At 37.3% G+C, this 18297-nt stretch overlaps 2 protein-coding genes and 1 long non-coding RNA gene across 4 annotated transcripts; 1 reads left to right on the top strand and 2 right to left on the bottom strand.

Moving 5' to 3' along the window:
• The first annotated feature begins 4116 nt into the window (after positions 1-4116).
• On the top strand, positions 4117-14012 carry LOC126767491 (uncharacterized). 2 transcript variants are annotated; one of them, XR_007669111.1, is made up of 3 exons: positions 4117-4467; positions 12797-12986; positions 13058-14012. It is a non-coding gene; the product is annotated as an uncharacterized LOC126767491 (long non-coding RNA). The 2 variants fall into 2 exon arrangements; XR_007669107.1 differs by lacking the exon at positions 4117-4467 and adding an exon at positions 11442-11846.
• Positions 12577-14205, bottom strand: LOC126767480 (chymotrypsin-2-like). The gene is made up of 2 exons (XM_050484977.1): positions 13457-14205; positions 12577-12919 (listed from the first exon to the last, which is right to left on the bottom strand). Exons 1-2 carry the CDS (start codon positions 14159-14161, stop codon positions 12755-12757), a joined length of 870 nt encoding a protein of 289 aa, XP_050340934.1. The 5' UTR covers positions 14162-14205; the 3' UTR covers positions 12577-12754.
• Positions 14206-14913: 708 nt separating this feature from the next.
• On the bottom strand, positions 14914-16236 carry LOC126765200 (plasma kallikrein-like). The gene is made up of 3 exons (XM_050482812.1): positions 16133-16236; positions 15504-16051; positions 14914-15450 (listed from the first exon to the last, which is right to left on the bottom strand). Exons 1-3 carry the CDS (start codon positions 16215-16217, stop codon positions 15271-15273), a joined length of 813 nt encoding a protein of 270 aa, XP_050338769.1. The 5' UTR covers positions 16218-16236; the 3' UTR covers positions 14914-15270.
• Between the last annotated feature and the right edge of the window lie 2061 nt (positions 16237-18297).

The raw sequence follows: 18297 nt of genomic DNA, 5'->3' as shown, positions 1-18297 counted from the left end.
TGGTGTATTTTCTAGCTGGCTGTTTCGTCAACTTTGACCCCTTAAGTCAGTTACCTTTTTTTGCATGTTTCGCTTGTCCTGAATGCGAATTTTGTGAAGCGTCGAGTAAAAAATTTACTTCAAATTTGTTTTCTTTGAAGTGGCAGGGAGGTCCCGGAGGGATAAACACTCTTTGTTTGTTAACAGAGCATATTTACAATGTAATGGCAGCAAATTCAAGATTGGCACCTCAAAATAATGTTTTATATTTGTATGTTTGGTATATGTATGTATGTATGTACATCCATATGTTTTGTGTGAGTATTTATATATATATATATGTAATATATACAATGTATCTACATATGTATGTAACTATGTCGATCATCAAATGCATTAAAATAATTATTTGTAGACTCTATACCTCCGAGTTCCTTATATGTTTATGTCTGCGCATTAAGAAACCTGTAGTTATAACGGTCAAATGTCAATCAAAACGCTAAAGTTCATTAAATCGTGTCGTAAATATGTTAAGTATAGAAATTTAACGGAAGCTTAAAATTGGACCACGCAGCATCAAACCACTTCCTGTCATCTTTTGCAACAAATGCACATTAAACAAAACGAGTAAAACTTCCCAAAGCCATTAGAGGAGCAACCGTATAATGTAGAAACCTAACACAATTCAGGGCAAAGGTGGAAATACTTCTCAACTCTTTAAAAGATGTCATAGCAAAAGGTTGAAAACAAGATCATGATCAAACCTAAAGCACAAATAATTAAATAACTGAAAAGGGTCAAAGTACCAAAAAAGCCTTTTCTTTTTCTGCCAAAAATTGCAACTACTTCTGAAGATATACACTACATTTTTGAAAGATCAAAGCAAAGACGTAATAGGGTCGAGGGCAGGGGTTGAATGGTAGGGTTGTGTGTAGTTTGTTGAGATGCTGCGGTATTTAAACTGGAGTTTCAAGTCATAGGGTTAATGGAAAATATCAACAAAAAAGATCTTAAGTGTGTTTTCTGAGACCCAGGCAGATACGTCGATCATCGCATTCGCAAAGGATTGCATACACGACAATATCGTAATGATTCTCGATAGGTCATTAACACTTCAATTAACTTCCAATTGATGCATACAAATGTTGGTATATTGAAGTAATATTGAACATGATTTCCTTAAGAAATATAACTAAATTAATATATTTTGATCCCGAATTTAGCTTCTTAATTGACACAGTTGGTAGAAGGTGAAACTGAATCGAAAATCTAGTCATCCAATATATAAAAATTAAATAAATATCGGATAATAAATGGTTGAGGGGTATAAAGAGTGTAAGCATAACAACATGAAAATTCGCTGTTTTTGATAGAACCGTAACTTAAATACGGGAGCCTTCCTGTTAAGGTCCCCTAGCTAACATACGACTAAAAATCTGTATAGATTAAAAACTTGTAAGGAACAAGAAAAATTTCATTTTCATATACTCGTACCTAAATATGTAGGTATGTACATAAGTAAATTTCAATCGTATTAATGCGAGTAACTTCGTTTCAAAACTAACAACTAAAGGGAAAATTTAAGTGGCTCATTATTCACATTAGTGCCATCACTTTTGCTCCAAAGTCAATTCTAAACTGCTACCCTTTTTACCACTAAATGTGTGGAGACACAACAACGGACTACGCAGCAATACTAAATTCGTACATACATATCGAATTCAGAGATTTGAGTGAGAGATCAGTCATTCTGCGCAGAGCACCAAACGCAAAGAAAAATGGGCGGAGTTAGGTTTTGAGCCGTTATGCGATTGAACGTGTGAACCAACGAGTGATTTAATTGAGTGGAAATGGTGAGGGTTCATTGAGTTTCGTTAAAATAAATTCTTATTAGCGGCAGACATAAAGTTCTGAATAAGAAAATATTTTACGTGTTCTCTCAATATATCTGGTGCAAACATTAACAGAACTCTGTTCATAGACGAGTTGGAGTTCATCGGTGTTGTTTAACAGAATACACGGTGAACAATTTTTAATCGTTAGAGAGCTATTAAAGAGGGCTATACAAACGGCAGTAGTTCTATACACGAACCCTCGTATTTATGGTTCACAATGCTGTTCTCTTTCAGTATAAGTAAATTTTATTAAAATAGCTACTGCTAAAGGCACTACTCTACAATAGTTTCGGCATTCGTTCTTATTTAAGACTTCCTGCAGCACTCGCAATGTAGAGATATGAACACTGGATAGAAAATAGATAGAAAACTTACCTTACTCAGTAGTAAATGAAAAAGCAGAGTTAGAGACCCCAGTTGGAGTAATTGAACACTGGCCAAGGCTTATTAAGTTTGCCACTAAGCTTGTAACACCTAGAACAAAACGTCGGAGACCCTATAAAATATATGTACATATGTTATGTTACAGTTAAATGTACTGTTAAACTTCCCTAAATAGAATTACCATAATTCACAAAAAAATTCGAATTAGAGGGACTTCGAGATATGAATTGACTTCTTGCCAATTCAAAAGTTCGAGTTATGGAGTACGTCGAGTTATGGAACTTCAACTGTATGTATATACATACATACATATGTATATATAAATAATCAACATGACGAACTGTGTCGATTTAGCCATATCCGTTCGTCTGCATATACGCGAACTAGTCCCTCAGTTTTTGAGAAATCAGGCAATAATTTTGCACACGCCGTTTTTCCCAAGAAGCTGCTCATTTGTTGGTACCGCTAATATCGGAGCACTATAGCTTATAGCTGCCATACAAACCGAATGAAGCAAGTGCTTGTATGGACAACTTTTTATTTAACGAGATTCCCATAATTCTTTCTGGGCTGCAATACAAAATGACCAATTCAAATTAATTTCTTATAATAATCTTTTTGTATTTGTGAAGGGTATTACCATATGTCTTAGAAAAAGCCAGGAGGGTACTATTCTAATTTTTAAAAATAAAGTGTTATATGTCATCTACATACATACATATGTGTAAATTCTTACACTTATATCGAAAGAAGTGGAAAGTACTTACATTTAATATGCAAGTGAAAGTTCGCTAATATCTTTTTTTCTTAATAATAACATACAGTTATTATGTTAGCATTATTATTATATTATTTTCATACTTTACTGCCAAGTTATATGAGAGGGGAGCGTGGTTATTTCAACGGTCAGATAAACGAAGAACTGTAGGTATGGACACATTGCATTACTACTAATCTTCTTTAATTGTATGTGTTATAAAACCGATTGGTTATAAGCTATTTGAAAGGTGCCTCAACGGTTAAATATTTTGAGTAAAGGTATTTATGATCTGAAACGCCATATTCGGGGATTTTGAGTTTCTTTCTGATATCACGAATTGACCAGCTGGCGAAAGGGCAACCCAAACCCCAATGATTTGCAAATGGATTGACAAGGCCAAGGAAAACGTTGAGTCTAAGCTATGGTAACTAAAACATGAAAATCAACTAAGCAGAAATCAAAGAACATTAGCGGTCATCAATGGACAATGTGTAGAAGAATATTTGATAAATGGATAAAATGAATTCATTGACAACACGACTGACAAATTTTCTTATTGCTTGCTCTCCCTTCATGTTGAATTCAGCTAAAAGGTGTTTTTAATTACTACTGCCGTTTGCTGGTGGGTTGCTTGCTGCCGCTTGACATCAATTAAAATACGCTCAAAATGTATGGAAGCGCAAATATTTGCTGAGTGGGAAAATATTTTCCAAAGCATGGTACATGTGTATATAATAATAGTAGAAAGCAAACTATGAAAGACGGTTTGCTCACTGCAAATCATTAGCGCTCCAAGCACCAGAAGACTTATATTGCCGTCGGGGAGGGTTAGCGCAGCAGCAGCACAGTGCTAACCGTAAGCAGGCAAGAGATGGAGGAAAGAAGCAAATTTAAAAAGATGACATTTGCGGCAATGCAACAATAACAACATTCCGACTACTGTTGAGTACGTATATAAATAAAGGCTGACTGGGTGCATTAATTTGCCAATATTTGCAAGTACATCATTAATTATAACGCTTCAACAACGCGATGTGTATACGTACATTTATCTACATACATATATACAATACTCTAACATTTTATAATAGAGGGGTAATGTGTGGGAAGGCAAATTAAATGTTCAACCATTTAGCTGAGAATTATTCTTCTCAATGCTAATTGTTCCTTTGGCGTCTGCGTTTGAATTTAGTTAGCCGGCAGTTGGTCAGCAAGATATGATAGTTGGATCCGAAAGAATGTGGTTATACAATAACAGCAAATAGTTCAAGTAAACATGCTCACTTGGAATTTACACCTTAACAGTTGAAGCTTCTCATATATTTTGTAATGTGCAGCTTCTAGTAGAAAACAGCTAGCATTTGCGGTCGAAGCCTGCAGTTTACAGTGTATTACTCTCCACTTCTGCGAGAATACCAGCAAACTCAGTAAAGTTCATTCTCTCCAGCGGTAAGTTCTCTAATCAGACTGTTTCTTATGCATCATGGCTTTTATTTGCATCTATTGAAACCGTTTCAAATCGATTCGATATTGAATTTTCGTGTTTGGACTTAAAATGCTCGTTACAAATATTTTTTAGTGTTTAAAACTGAAAGTAATCGGTAAAGACGTGAGTTCTACGTAACTAGGCTTCTTATTTTTCATTAGCATTAATAATTTAGGGCGTTCCCATAATATTGCAATGACGTTATACATTTTGTAAAACTTATCGATACGTCTTATTTAGTATTCGCCCTTAAAAATGTCAAAAGAATTAAAATTGCCAAGGGATAAGCTTGAAATAGTTGACTCGTTGATCAGCTAACATAATTTATGGTTTTTTTTATCATGAACAAAATTGTAATACCTCCCTCAGCCATGTGTCCGTATTTCAAAACCTGAAATAACCAGAGAGAAGAGTCGTAAAGTGAAATAGTAATGAAAATGGATACGAGATCCGGCGTCGATCATAACATTGCCAAAGCTTATGATACCACACCAACAAGCCAAAAACGGATATTTTGCTTCTCTGACTTCTCTTGCAATTGCTGTTCAAGGTATTCCATTTGCACACAACCAACGACAGTGCATTTCTTAAAAAGAAAAGAATGGGGCAAAAAAGTCAAGAATGCAGTCGTCATGCCTCCTCGAGTGTCTTGTATGTTCGGGTGGTTGGCGATTTTCCTAGTTTGAGTACAACGCGATGCACTTTGAACAAAACACTTGACCCGCAAACTACAACTCCAACAACAACAGTTGACAGTAAACATCCAGCAAATCTCGCGCGACTCGTCTCGTGGTCAGCTGTGAGAGATGGTAATAGTATAGTGGCCAAATGGGATGCAATGAGTACACATGTATGGCAAATTTATTTCTGCATTTTTCATCTTTTATAATTTCACAACTGATAACGAGCATTAACCAAAGCGAAAGATAAAGACGTACACAAGTACTTCGAACAAGAGACGATTAATTGAGTCATGACTGGCTGTCAGGCCGTTGTTTTAATCTTTTATTTGCTTAAGTAAATATTAGGATATTGAAGAAAGTGAACTCATTTGAAAGACTTTTAGCACGCCTCACTTTCGTCTAATTTCTTGTGGAAGACCTAAAAAGGAGCAAGACTTAACATTGATTATTTGTCTCGGTAGATGTAGAGGTTAAGGTACCAAAGAGGCGTTTGAAGAGGATATTCCTAAATATTGTAGGTGTACTTAGAAGAAGTACTCAATATCAGAAATAACTCCGCCATCCGTCCGGAGGTGTCATTAAAAGATGTCACTGAACAACCGCTATGTTCTTTTATTAACGCTTATTTCAATGCGAGTTGCTGGTTTAATACAAGCTCAAAAGCGCAGACACTTGGCGTCATAGATATAGCAACAATTACCCCGAAGGCTACATATGTATGTATGTGTTGAGAGGTGTGAAGTGTACGACACCATAAATGCGTACGCTGTGGAGCACGACAAAAGGATAAAAGCCGGAAGTTAAGAATATACATAAGTACTAAAAGTATCCAACTCGCAGTAGAACACTGGCAAGCGAACATGCCTATTCCTATGCAAATATCCTTGTTAGGAGTTAAATGGCATGGCTTTAATGGAAATATGACAGCAAGGATATGTAATAGTGTGCCAGTTTTATTGTTTATTCGACACGCTGCTCACACCCCCAACCACCTTTGTAAGTACATGCATATGAGCGCATACGTCACAGCACAAGAGCGATAAAGGAAGTTTATCGCAGTTAAAGACGGTATGGAGCGCCCTACAGTGTTGGAAAGAAGGGCGGACATACATATATGCAACATATTTACGCATGTATAAATATGTAAGGATATGTGTGCTCAAAGATTGGGAGAAAACACCTATGCATATGTATGTACAGTTAAATGTTTATTAGTATGTATAACGGGCGTGTTTAATTTACGAAAAATGATACCTTAAGGACAAAAGAAGGAGTCAGCGAGTAAAGGATTCCTCTGATACAACTGTGACGACACGATTCCGCAAGAAAGCCAGCAGCGCGGAGCGAAATTATTAACCATTAAGTCGTTTTATTGTTTCTGCAATACACGCTTTGAGTTGACATACGCTTAACAGCATAATGAAAGTCAAATATGATATTGCCATAAGCCACTCTTCACAAGCGATGGGGGCGGTTTGACGACCGCATACAATTTAAATTCATTACATGTGTTGGAATGAATGCGCTTTTAGTCGATCGATGCGACGTTTGCCGCCCAGAATTATACAAGTTTCCTGTGTACACGGCATATTTGCAGTGTTACAGATGGTAGCGATTAGAAAATAAATAAATTCGCGTGTGTACATATGTACTTATGAATGCCTGAATGTGTACACATATGTGGAGAAGTGAGCGAACTTAAATTCAAAGAGCGTTTAAGAATTAACAGCGAGAACGCCTTAATGTGCAGACACAGCTGCGTACGTCGTGAGGACGCGAAGGATACGAACTTTCAAAATTAACTGTGGTTCATATGCGTATTTGTGTGGGTGTATCTTGGCAAATATGCAAATTGAAAGTAACAAGACGAATGTAAATAATTGAAATGTTTAGATTTTTAATAGAATTTTAATTGGTGTACATAATGTTTGTTTTTATTGGTTTAAGCAGCATGTCACCATATGCGAAAGATTTTTGAATGCGAAAATAAGTAATCACACGGAATAATTGTCTTCGAAAACATGACACTACAAGGTATCGATAAAATTTGACTACCTTTGTCATACAGTATCGGTCGCTACATGTTGAACAACATGGCAAAACGATGCGTTCTTAACTTGACATTGTAGAACACTTCAACAATCAAGTCACTTTCGCAACACTTTTTCTATTTTTTAGCAAACATATAAAGATAAAAATGGATAAAATTAGAACAAAGAGTTTAGTTATAAACATTTTCTTAAGTTTTGCCGAATATTGATAGAAAAAATCATTCCACAATAGGGCAAAATATTTAATATTTTTTCCATCTTAAGTACATTGTTCGCCAGTAACTAATAAATATAAACAACGGCCGTTTTAACCATTGAATGATCATTTTTGAAATTGGGTGAAAATGTATAATTTGCATATCATAAATTTCAATATGTGCTTCAATCAGCAATCATTGCTTACAGGTGTTCAAATTGGCTAAAAAATTAGTTCAGCTACACAAAACTCAAAGGATGAACCGTGGAAAACTCCGTAGAATTGCATTTCCAATTGTGGCAATTTTCGCAGCTGCAGCCAAACCGTTTTCAACATCATACAAACATATTGCATATCTCCACAAATTTACCAAATTGGCCTCGAAAATGAAAAACACTGCTCGTAAAGGCACGAAACGAGAAACAACTGCTAGCTGCAAGTCACCAGCCCGCTGGTAAGCAGTTACCAATGCGAAAAAGAAGCGAACGCCAAAGATATTTGGGAAAGTGGTATTATCTTTGCCGGAGATCATAGTTGAGGAACGTGAGGCAAATGCGTGATTTTCTGACTTGCCGATGAGCTGTAGCTTTAGTTAAGACAACAAATCATAAAATAAAATCTACGCGTTTTGCAGTAGTATCAGTACTAAACTGCGCCAGGTCGGCGATGCGTAGGACCATACCGCACCTCCGCGAAAGAACACTGGTATTAAGAAAGACAGTAGCATCCACGTCTTCTAGCAGTTGCCCCAAAATTGCATTGGCCGCCATCAAAGCGCAGGCGCACATTTTGCTATTGACATTTGTTCTTTCGCGTCTTGTGCCAGCACATACACACGTGTGCGCCAACACAGCACTTGGGGCTGAGCTAAGCCTTCTTATACATATGTAGACGCATGGGCAATGTACCATATGCTTTGACATTTTGAACTCACGCGTCATTGAAAATATTGGCCGAGTGTAATAATTTTGTATGTGTACATACACATATGCATTTTAATACTGGTAGTTGCTTGCAGTCGAATTTTTCTTGAATTTTTGCGCTGCTTGCAGCTTGCTCTCTTGATTGCATTTATAAACGTACCATACACACACACACACTGTCAGCTCCGCTATAATGCAATTGCGATATGTTTCTGGTTATTTATTCTTTATTACTTTTGCCTCTTATCTATAAAACATTTACGGACACCAATTGCCGCATCTAAATTAATAATAATGGAAACTATACCATATTAATAAATATGTATTGATAAAGACAAGGTCGATTTGAGACTTACAATTTTTATTTATTTATTTCGAAGATTCGACTTTGACGCCTTACAGAATCTGTCAAAAAAGCCGAAAAATTTCATACATCAATGAAGTAAGAGGAAAACATGATGGCGCCCATATTTATAGTACTTAGTTTCAATTAGCTCACTTTCGAAATTAGAAAGCAAATATTTCGGCATGTAAAGCTAGCTTCGAAAAACGGAGAAATTATCTTTATCTTATGACTGAATCCGTCGAAAAAACTTGGAATTGGACCAAAGCAGCCGAGTGTTGACAGTGCTATGACCAGTGTATTTTATTTCATCAGCTGTGATTCCCTATGGAGACTTGCACGCGAGTCCGCACGACCATTTACTGCTTTCATACTTTGCCAGTTCCAGCTTAGGCATATATACATATGTATATGTATGCAGCTTATATGTATATTTTATTTTACCTACTTTTATCAAAGCGAGTATTAAATATGCTTCAAAATTTCTGTTAGACCGAATCACTTTCCACCGAAAACATAAGATAACGCGGCTTTACGCGAATAGTCCTTACAGCACCACGTGTCTCCATATATCACTTGTTTAGAGTACTTACAAAGGCATGGGTGGCCACAAATCATCGGCCCACCGTAAAGTGGCAATTGTGTGGTGGCAACGGCTTAAAGGTGTCAGCCTATGCGAAAGGTTACCAACGTCATTGCGCACACAAACCCAAGCTTTGATGACGACAATGACATTATATAGAAAAGTACAACGCAAGTTAAGGAAATCGGTTGCCATAGACTATCGGAACGCTGCCAACTGACTGTCGCCGTTACCAGCAATGTTTTACCAACATGTATTCACCCCAAAGGCAGTAACAGCAAACTCATATGAAACAAGGAAGGAAGCATTAAGTTCGGGCGCAACCAAACAAAAACCAAACATCAATAACAGGCAACATCCAGTGTAATCGTTACATGAGAGGTCGATTTGGCGACTTTCAACAATACGATATAAAATGGCAATAATTTTACCGATGTTGATATAATTTAGTATTAAGACCCCCAATAGATTTGGCTTAATTGACAGCTGGTTAAGAGTAACTTATGTCTTATAAAAAGTCTCCTAGTCTCCTCAGAACCAAAAATATCGCAATTTTTACTCAAGTTCATTTTGACTTTTATATATGTATATATAGCTCTATATCTATCTTATTTGGTTTCATTTGTTACAAACTCCCATTAAATGAAAAATATCATTATACTCTGAACAAAATGTTATGAGAGTATAAAAATGACAAAGAGAATTGCGTATTGCATAAAAGCATTTTATTTGAAGCTTCGATGTTCGTGGCGATCGCGCCGAATTTTACGGCCACTACGCGCAAAAACGTTAAAATGATAAATGGTCGAACGTTGCCAGCTCGAAGTTGTCGATATTTTTTCTCTGCTCTTGCATGTGTCGCCGTGTGTGTGTTTATTATTAATATTAGCTTTGAGTGCATTCTAAACGCTCTGTTTCAGCTGCCGATAGGCACTTATTGCCTGCCACTTCTATAGGATAGAGGGCCTAATGCACAACTCTGCTGTGGACATATTGGCAGTGATGCGTTGCGGCGCGTCGAAAGCATTAGATGCACAATTTGTTTAGAGAGGCGCTCGAAGCGCCACCTCGGTGGTGGCTGCCTGACACCAGCAAAGGCCAATCGGAGACCTGTTGTGGCGGACTGACGCTGCTGGCCAAGCCAAAACAGTGCGGCCGCTGTAGTGTCTTGAGGCTACGTGTATCTATCGATTCACAGGTTTTCGTGTTAATTGAAAATTGCTCGCTAATGTTGCTTATCTGCTTATCGCTGGCAGTATACAGTTGCACGCAATGTTTCACGGACAACAACATGGATTGCGGAGGTAACTGTGATGGACACAATTTAAAAACACTAAAACCGATGGTAGTGAAACATGCAGCTATTTCAGCGGCCCAACAATGTTCCTCGAACTGCTATCGCGTACTATGCCAGCCAAGCTCTGTGTCTATACCACTCCTCCGGCCAAATCAATTATCAAGAAGTACGTACGTGGCTATTCTTTAAAACTATATGCATTCACGCATGTATGTGTATTCGTGCCACCACTTCTTATTTTATTATTTATTATTTTCGTTGACAAAATTCCAACTTGAAACGCACTTAAAGTTATCAACAAATAAACAATTCTCTATGTTTTTGATTCCTCTACACACCGATAATTTTCGTGGCGTGTTTGTACTTGGCTGTTATCCGGCTTTCTGTCTATTTATCAGCTGACCAATTCTGAAAAAGTTTTTGTACGGGTGATTGATACGACTTGTGCAACATGGGTTTACAAAAAGTATTACAATCTTGCATAAGTGTAAAAAGTAAAATTCCCAACATTCAAGTTTAGCTATTTACTACATGCTGATTTCTTAATCAGATTGTACCCACACTTTGCACTTTTATTGCTGAAAAACCATATTGGTTAAAGTTCTGCAGAGAAATTACTTATAAGAAAACATTTAGGTGAAACTCTGTAGTTGACTCTTGATGTGTCAGATTCGTTTTTTAGATTTGGTAGCATACGCAAGCATGCTTGCAGTCTTCGATATATCGGACGACGCTCTTTAAGCTCCAGAACTTCAAGCGCAAAAACTCAACTCGGCATTCAACTGGGTCGATTTTAATTTGCTTAAATGAAATACTCATTTAAATTTTATTGACAAACAAATTGAATTGATTGATTTAAATGAATTTATGTGCGCGCAGCAATGAGTAAACCGCGTTGACTGCAATTCCAGTCAACGCCGAGAGAGGAACTTTGAGCAGTTACGTCCAAGTAACTAAGTACGCTTGTCTACTAACGAATAAACAATATGACTGCTGGTTAAGCAAAGCCCCATGATTTTTTATGATTCACATCAGCAGCACAGCTAATAAGTTCCAACAAAACTTTGTATGTTTGTACATACTTATATACATATGTATATGGGTATACTATATAAATGTCGTTGTGCTCAGCTAGGTCAGCTCAGCAAAGCGTACATTTCATACTCAAATCAATCTGAATGTGAGTCTGCTTACAAGTGCATCTCACGTTTGCTGTGCGAAAAATTAAATTTTACTTAAATACTATTTCAGTCGCTTCCAACAAAGGTAAGATTTCTTTCTATAGCCTAAATGCCAACAGCCACTGACTTTCTGTTTGTATGTGAGAGTTTGTGTGACACTTACAGTACATCATTTGTGCAATTAGGCATAGTCTTAAGCTTTTGGACTCGAGGTCGGTGGGGCGCATGTACATAAATAGAAACTGCGACAAATCAGAGTCAAATTGTTTTCATTTGCATTAGGTTTGGTTGAGCCATCAGTTCTTATTCCTTTTTGTTGATGTCAGCGAGCAAGTGACTCGCGCTAAATGTCGCCGTTAGCTGAAGCAATAAATTAGCCCAACTGTTTTGCCAATCGTTCAGCACAGGCCCTTCCTTATGAACACATGGAATTTTCAAGTTTGATGATTGTGAATGTATGTAAAAAGAGCAAAAAATCAAACGATGGAGTGTGGAATTTGTGAAGAGGTGTCCGTGGCGAATATCGAATAAGATTTTTTAATTAGCCGTTGAGTACACTTCGGACACTTATGGTTATTCACGTAATATTTATTGATTTACCAACGGCATTTCTGGCTGGCTTTTGGCCAAGTGGCCGTTCGCATCTGGCACGTCGCACCGTCTTCAGCGCCATAATAAGTGGTAATGAGGCATGGCAAGCAATATCCATTCGGAGCCGGCGTCAAAGAAGATAGTTGTTCTGTACTAAGTCTAAAGCAAAGATGGAGCATCTTTCGCTCCGTTCGTCATGAATGAATTTTTTGAATGTTTGTCTGTTTGTTCTTATCGTCACTGTCATTGTCGCTATTGCATCATAGTTTATTTATTTATGTATTTGTTCGTTTAGTTTCGCGTGTTTTTTCCTCTTAAAGTTCCATTAGTTAAATTTGTAACTATCTAGTGTTTGAATACTAATTTCAAGCTTTAATTTTCACAATAGCATGTTTTACAACTTCACGGTATTTCACTGCTTATTACTCTATTAATGTATGGCAGAAAGCTTGAGACTCTTGTGTAAACATCAGGCCGACCCAGGGCGCATGTCGCGGTGCCATAGGAAACAATCCCGACCAGCTGTGGTGTGCCGTTTGTTATTGTAAGTGGACCTCCGGAGTCACCCTGAAAATATGAGGATATAAGAACGGGCGCAACTAAAAGAACTATAATATATTAATATTAAAGAAAAGTATTTATAAAACTAAAATAATGTTGTTATGGATCGGTATATATTACCTTACATATTTTATTTGTTTTTAGGTTCTCATATGGGAAGTAGGCTTACCTATCACATGTTAAACTCATTTACGGCAGTTACATAATTCTGAGTAAAATATTTTTTGGAAAGTAGAAGTGAATAGCGTAAGGACCGGAAGAGCCTCTTATAATAGATCAGAAGTTTTTCACTGCCTGTCGACGGACGAACGATATATGCACATATATATTTAAAATATATTTTATATTTTCCAAAATACTTAAAAATGTTGTTAACTTTTCTTTAATATTATTTCTTCGAACAAACTTGATAACTTGTTTTCGTACGTAGCCTTACTTTTTTGGAACATGTCGACAAAATAACAAATATACAATATATCACAACTACACTTTTAACATAATATTTTTTCAATTAATTGAAATAAATGAAACCTCATTACTTACCACACAAGCACCTCGACCTCTTTCGCCGAGGGCACACAGCTCATTGGCTGTTATGCGAAATCCACGTTGGGCACATTCCTGGTTCGATATGGTGTGATAATCTAACACTTGCAATCGTTCTGGTAAACCGGTCGATCCCGTAGGCGTCAGGGAGCCCCAGCCCGTCAAACGCACTGCCACTTTATCACCCACACGTGCTCGATTACCCAGCGAAATTGTGCTTATTGATGTTCTGGCCAAATTGAATGACGGAGTTACCTTTAACACCGCAATGTCATTAATAATTAATGAACTCGATGAGAAACCTGGGTGGGAGCGCATAGCTACAACCCCATGGCGATCGCCACCATAGCGCCATGTCAATGTACCGACAACAACACTGATCTCATTTGGGTTCATCTTCGTTAAGCAATGAGCAGCGGTAAGAACGTGCTGAGGGCTGATAATGGAACCACTACAAAAGTGGTGATAACGTCCACGTCGGAGCACCTGCAACGATACCTGGTACGGAACAATTTGTTCTACCGGCCGTCCGCCATTTATACGATTTACAGAGTCAGTGGCAAGCTCATCGGTATGGTTTCCCAAGTCCCAGATATCAATTTCCTTTGAAGTTAGCTCGGTAAAATTTGATTTTTCTATGAAGGAAGCATTGCCTAGAGCAGCAATGAAGATTAGTGTACTGAACGCCGTTAACTTAAACATGCTGGAAGTGAGTAAGTATCCAATATCCGAACACGAATAAGAAAGTTGGGACATAATAGTAGCTATTTATAAACTTTAGGAAAATTGAAATATCATTATTATTTTCTTAACGATTATGTCGTCCCAGAATCTTTTATAAATAAAAGCCATGGTATGTGACACAATTATGTTTAATTTATTTAATTTACTATTTTATCGAGTTAAACAGTGCGGCTTTATTTGCCTCTTGTCTTCAGTAGCGGCAAGCATTCATTCTCCAGTTAGTTTATCAGGTGCCTGTTCGGTGAAAATTGGCGAAATGTTGTATGTGTCCAGAAAACAGAGCCTGCATTTTCTCATTCATTTCAATATCTCATTTGTTTACAAGAACACAAGTTACCAAGTTACCATGAACCGTAATACAGTCGAGCACAAGCATGCGCCGCAGTAGGACATAATTTATGGCTTGGCTAAGTTCGATGTCATACAGTGCGCGGAATCGCTCATGGAGGTGCTTTAAATCCGCTGTGGTATGAGATATGTAGTTCCGTAACTACTGCCAAACCAATAAAAATGATTATTTTGGAAGATCTTCTTAACTTTTTTTGAAAAATTAGAACTCAAGAATGTGTTTAAGACAAATAAGAGAGTGAAGAGTACATATGTATTGATATTTTATGGGCCCATTGGGTTTGGGGAAGTGCATTTGATAATTAATAAAGCAGACTGTAAACAGCTACAGCCATTTTCGCCACACAAACCTGTAGGACAACGCGATTTTCGAATGGCTCGTTAAAGCCGACTGAAATCAAAAACTTCGTTTTGTCTTTTGGCTGTTTATTTTCCACTGTTTACCCTTAAAAAGATAAAAGCTGTAAGTGCACACAGCTTGAGTGTGGAGATTCTTGTTAATCCATAGATTTTGTTTTCACGTTATTTATAGGTCGCGTGTGCTTGTTACTTAATTGATGACAACAGGTAGGCGCTTCTGCTGTCACAAAACAAATTGCAACATGACAATCTTCTCTTACAATTGTATAAATACCCAGTTGAAAATGCTGCTGTTGCCAATAAATTTTGCGACATGCGAATACGTTACTAGCGTTGCGGTTACATTTATTATCAGTACATCATGCTCGAAAATTCTGCGTGCCTACCAAACTTTCAATTTGTTCGTCTATCCAGTCAATCAATCGAAACACACTTGTATAGACATATATATGATTCCTCTTACAAAAAGACTTGCCATACGACAGCAGTCCAATCTGTTTGGTAAGATTTGCGGTAAGTAATGCACCACCAGAATCGCCCTAAATTATGAAATAACTAAGTACAAGGCTCAATATTTCGAATTCGTACATACATCGCAAGCTCCACGTCCCGTGGCGCTGTAAGCGCACAAATCAGTGCTGGTTACATAAGTAAAGCCCAACAAACGACAATCATTTGATTGAACTGTCGTGAATGCAACAATCTCCAGCATTCCCTTTGTTCGACCCCAACCAATAAGATATGTTTCAAGGCTGTCTTCGACATTACCTCCGGATCGATAATCCACCGTATCAAAATGAACACCATCTATGGGCAACGGAAAAGTTAGACTAACCAGAGCGATATCATAACCTTGTAGAGGTGCAAAGGCCTTGTGCCGGATAACTTGCGCAACGTCGTAACGTTGCGCCGTGTCCTCTGAAAGATTTTGTACACCGGCAATCACCCTTAGATGTTTCGTTGGATGTTTTTGATAGAAGCAGTGCGCCGCTGTCAAGACGACTTGCTCGTGAATGATGCTGCCGCCACATAGATGCTGGTACCTCCTCCCGAGTTTAACTTGTATGGAAACTTGAAAAGGTACTGCAAAAGGTAGAAATCCGTTCATAGTCCCGTTGGCTTCCCTCAGCTGGTTGACCGCTATTATTTGCAAAAATTATCACGTGTTTATACATTATATAAATATATTGTATATCTACGCTTATGGTTCATAAGATGTACCTTCAATGAATTTTCGATTTTCACTGATTAGTGCTACTAGGAACATCGGCAGGATGCCCATGGCGAATATTACTAAAGGCTGCATTCCCGTTAGTGTACCTTATTTTAAGGCCTTTAAAACCATACTGATTGTCAATAAGCCCAGCTGAAACGATTCAAAGCAAAACATTTCTGATAATCGCAATTTTACAGAGTTATACAACCACATTTAACTTCAATGTGGATCAGCTTACATGGTACCGCCAGGCAATTGTTGCCAGAAACAGAAAAACATCAAAAAACGTGTAAATAACTGGTTATTTGGTAAAGGGGGTTATTTCCTTTTTAATATATCGCATAACCTATACTGAGATTAAATTATATCCTTTAAAAGGCTGATTTTAAGTTTTAACAAAGTCTCTCCTGGCTTTCATTAGCTTTTACCACTTTGTATTAGCAAGCAAACACCGTAACACCACAAAGCGACGGGCAACCTCAAGCATTGTGCAAAGGATTAGCTGTTTGTTGACAACATAAAGACGTGGGCAAACAAATGAGTTGCTGAAAGCGTACCAACAAGTTCAGGCCACATCTGCGGGGTACGTGTGTGCATACACAAAGTTATGCAGTTCGAAGAATATAAACACAAAAGCGGCAAGCGGGAACGAACAAGAAGAATCTACTCTGTAGAATGCACATGCCCCTGCGTGTGTGCCTTCTTTGTAGTTGCGGTTAATAATATTTTTTATAAGCATGAATTTAGTATGTAGATATATGCGGCCCAGTTACATTTCTGGGATTAACGGATATGTCAACTTATGATTAAACGCCTCAAGGCTTTACAGTTAAAGTATAAAATACACAGTGGACATTTAACAAAGACGCGAACAATATCTCCACACATACATATGCATCCTTTGGTCGGAAGTTGATATTATATGTTAATTTTTGTAATCATGAGTAAGATTCATGTAAAATGACTACCGTGAAGAATCTTTGACAAGATCTGACATTTTATTGCCGAAATAGTGATTGCAATTATACTTAGCATCTAATTAATTTACCGATTAATTAAATTCTGGCACCAAACTTGTCTAGTTTCATTAAGATATCTAATAGGCATTCTGGCCGCTTTATGTGGACGAGTAGTCCGTGCTACGTGATGGCCATTGCGTGTTTTATGGATTCACGAGTGGCGCCTGCGATTAGAAATTGGCGTTATATAATATACATACGAGTATAACCATAGACATAGGGTTACTCGAGTGATTTTCTATGTTTCAGATGTCGTGGCGGTATAATAATAAGTATTTAGTATTTTAGTCACTAGTAATAGTTTGAAAGCGCAAACTATACAATCTACAATATATGTACATATGCTTAGAATTTTACGAGGACGTCTTCCATATATGTAAATTTCCTTAACCTCAACTTTTTCCGATCAGCAAAATTGTTTCTCTCCACAGGTTATGTATCCATTTCCAAAAGTGTGGAAGACGTAACTGTAGTCAAAAGTCAATAATATAAGATGATTCACAGTAAGCATGCGGACTGAGAGAACTTAGAATAAATCACGAATATTAAATTTAAAAACCAATGAATTTGAAGACCACAGGAATTATTTTTCTAATATTCTCTCCAATTCTGACAAAGCATTTAACTTCGGTGTGAAACCAATAATTGTAAATATGTTTATGTAACGCTTAGTGATCATCGCAAGAAACTTTAATTTTCATTCTGCTATTAATTGCTTTCAGTACAGCCATATGCCCTTTTCATCGGCTCTACATGTAATTTGTGCAGAGTAATGAGGGGTATTGCGTAGGTAGTAGGTGTGAAATATTTCCGACATGAGTCAATTTAGCTTATTTGCGATCATGTGAACAGATTTGTGTAATGTCTTCACAGAAAGTTAGTTTAATTGTCCTTGATGTTTATGTACTATATATAGTATACACTCATAAGACTAGCCCTTCCGTAGCATTTCGTTTGTATATCATCAGCAACAGTTTTTGAGGCATATGCAAATTAGTTGAATCTCATTAAGTCACTGCTATTAATACATGCGAATACGTGTGGTCCAATTAAGTGGGAAAGCATTAAGAATCATGACACTGACCCGTGGCGAGTTGTGAATGAATAAGCAAACAAACAACACCAAAACTTTTACAATACAAATTCATTCT

The sequence above is a fragment of the Bactrocera neohumeralis genome, chromosome 2 (genome assembly GCF_024586455.1).
Source record: "Bactrocera neohumeralis isolate Rockhampton chromosome 2, APGP_CSIRO_Bneo_wtdbg2-racon-allhic-juicebox.fasta_v2, whole genome shotgun sequence".
NCBI classification, from domain to species: Eukaryota; Metazoa; Arthropoda; class Insecta; order Diptera; family Tephritidae; genus Bactrocera; species Bactrocera neohumeralis.
This window is presented reverse-complemented; position numbering and strand designations above follow the sequence as displayed.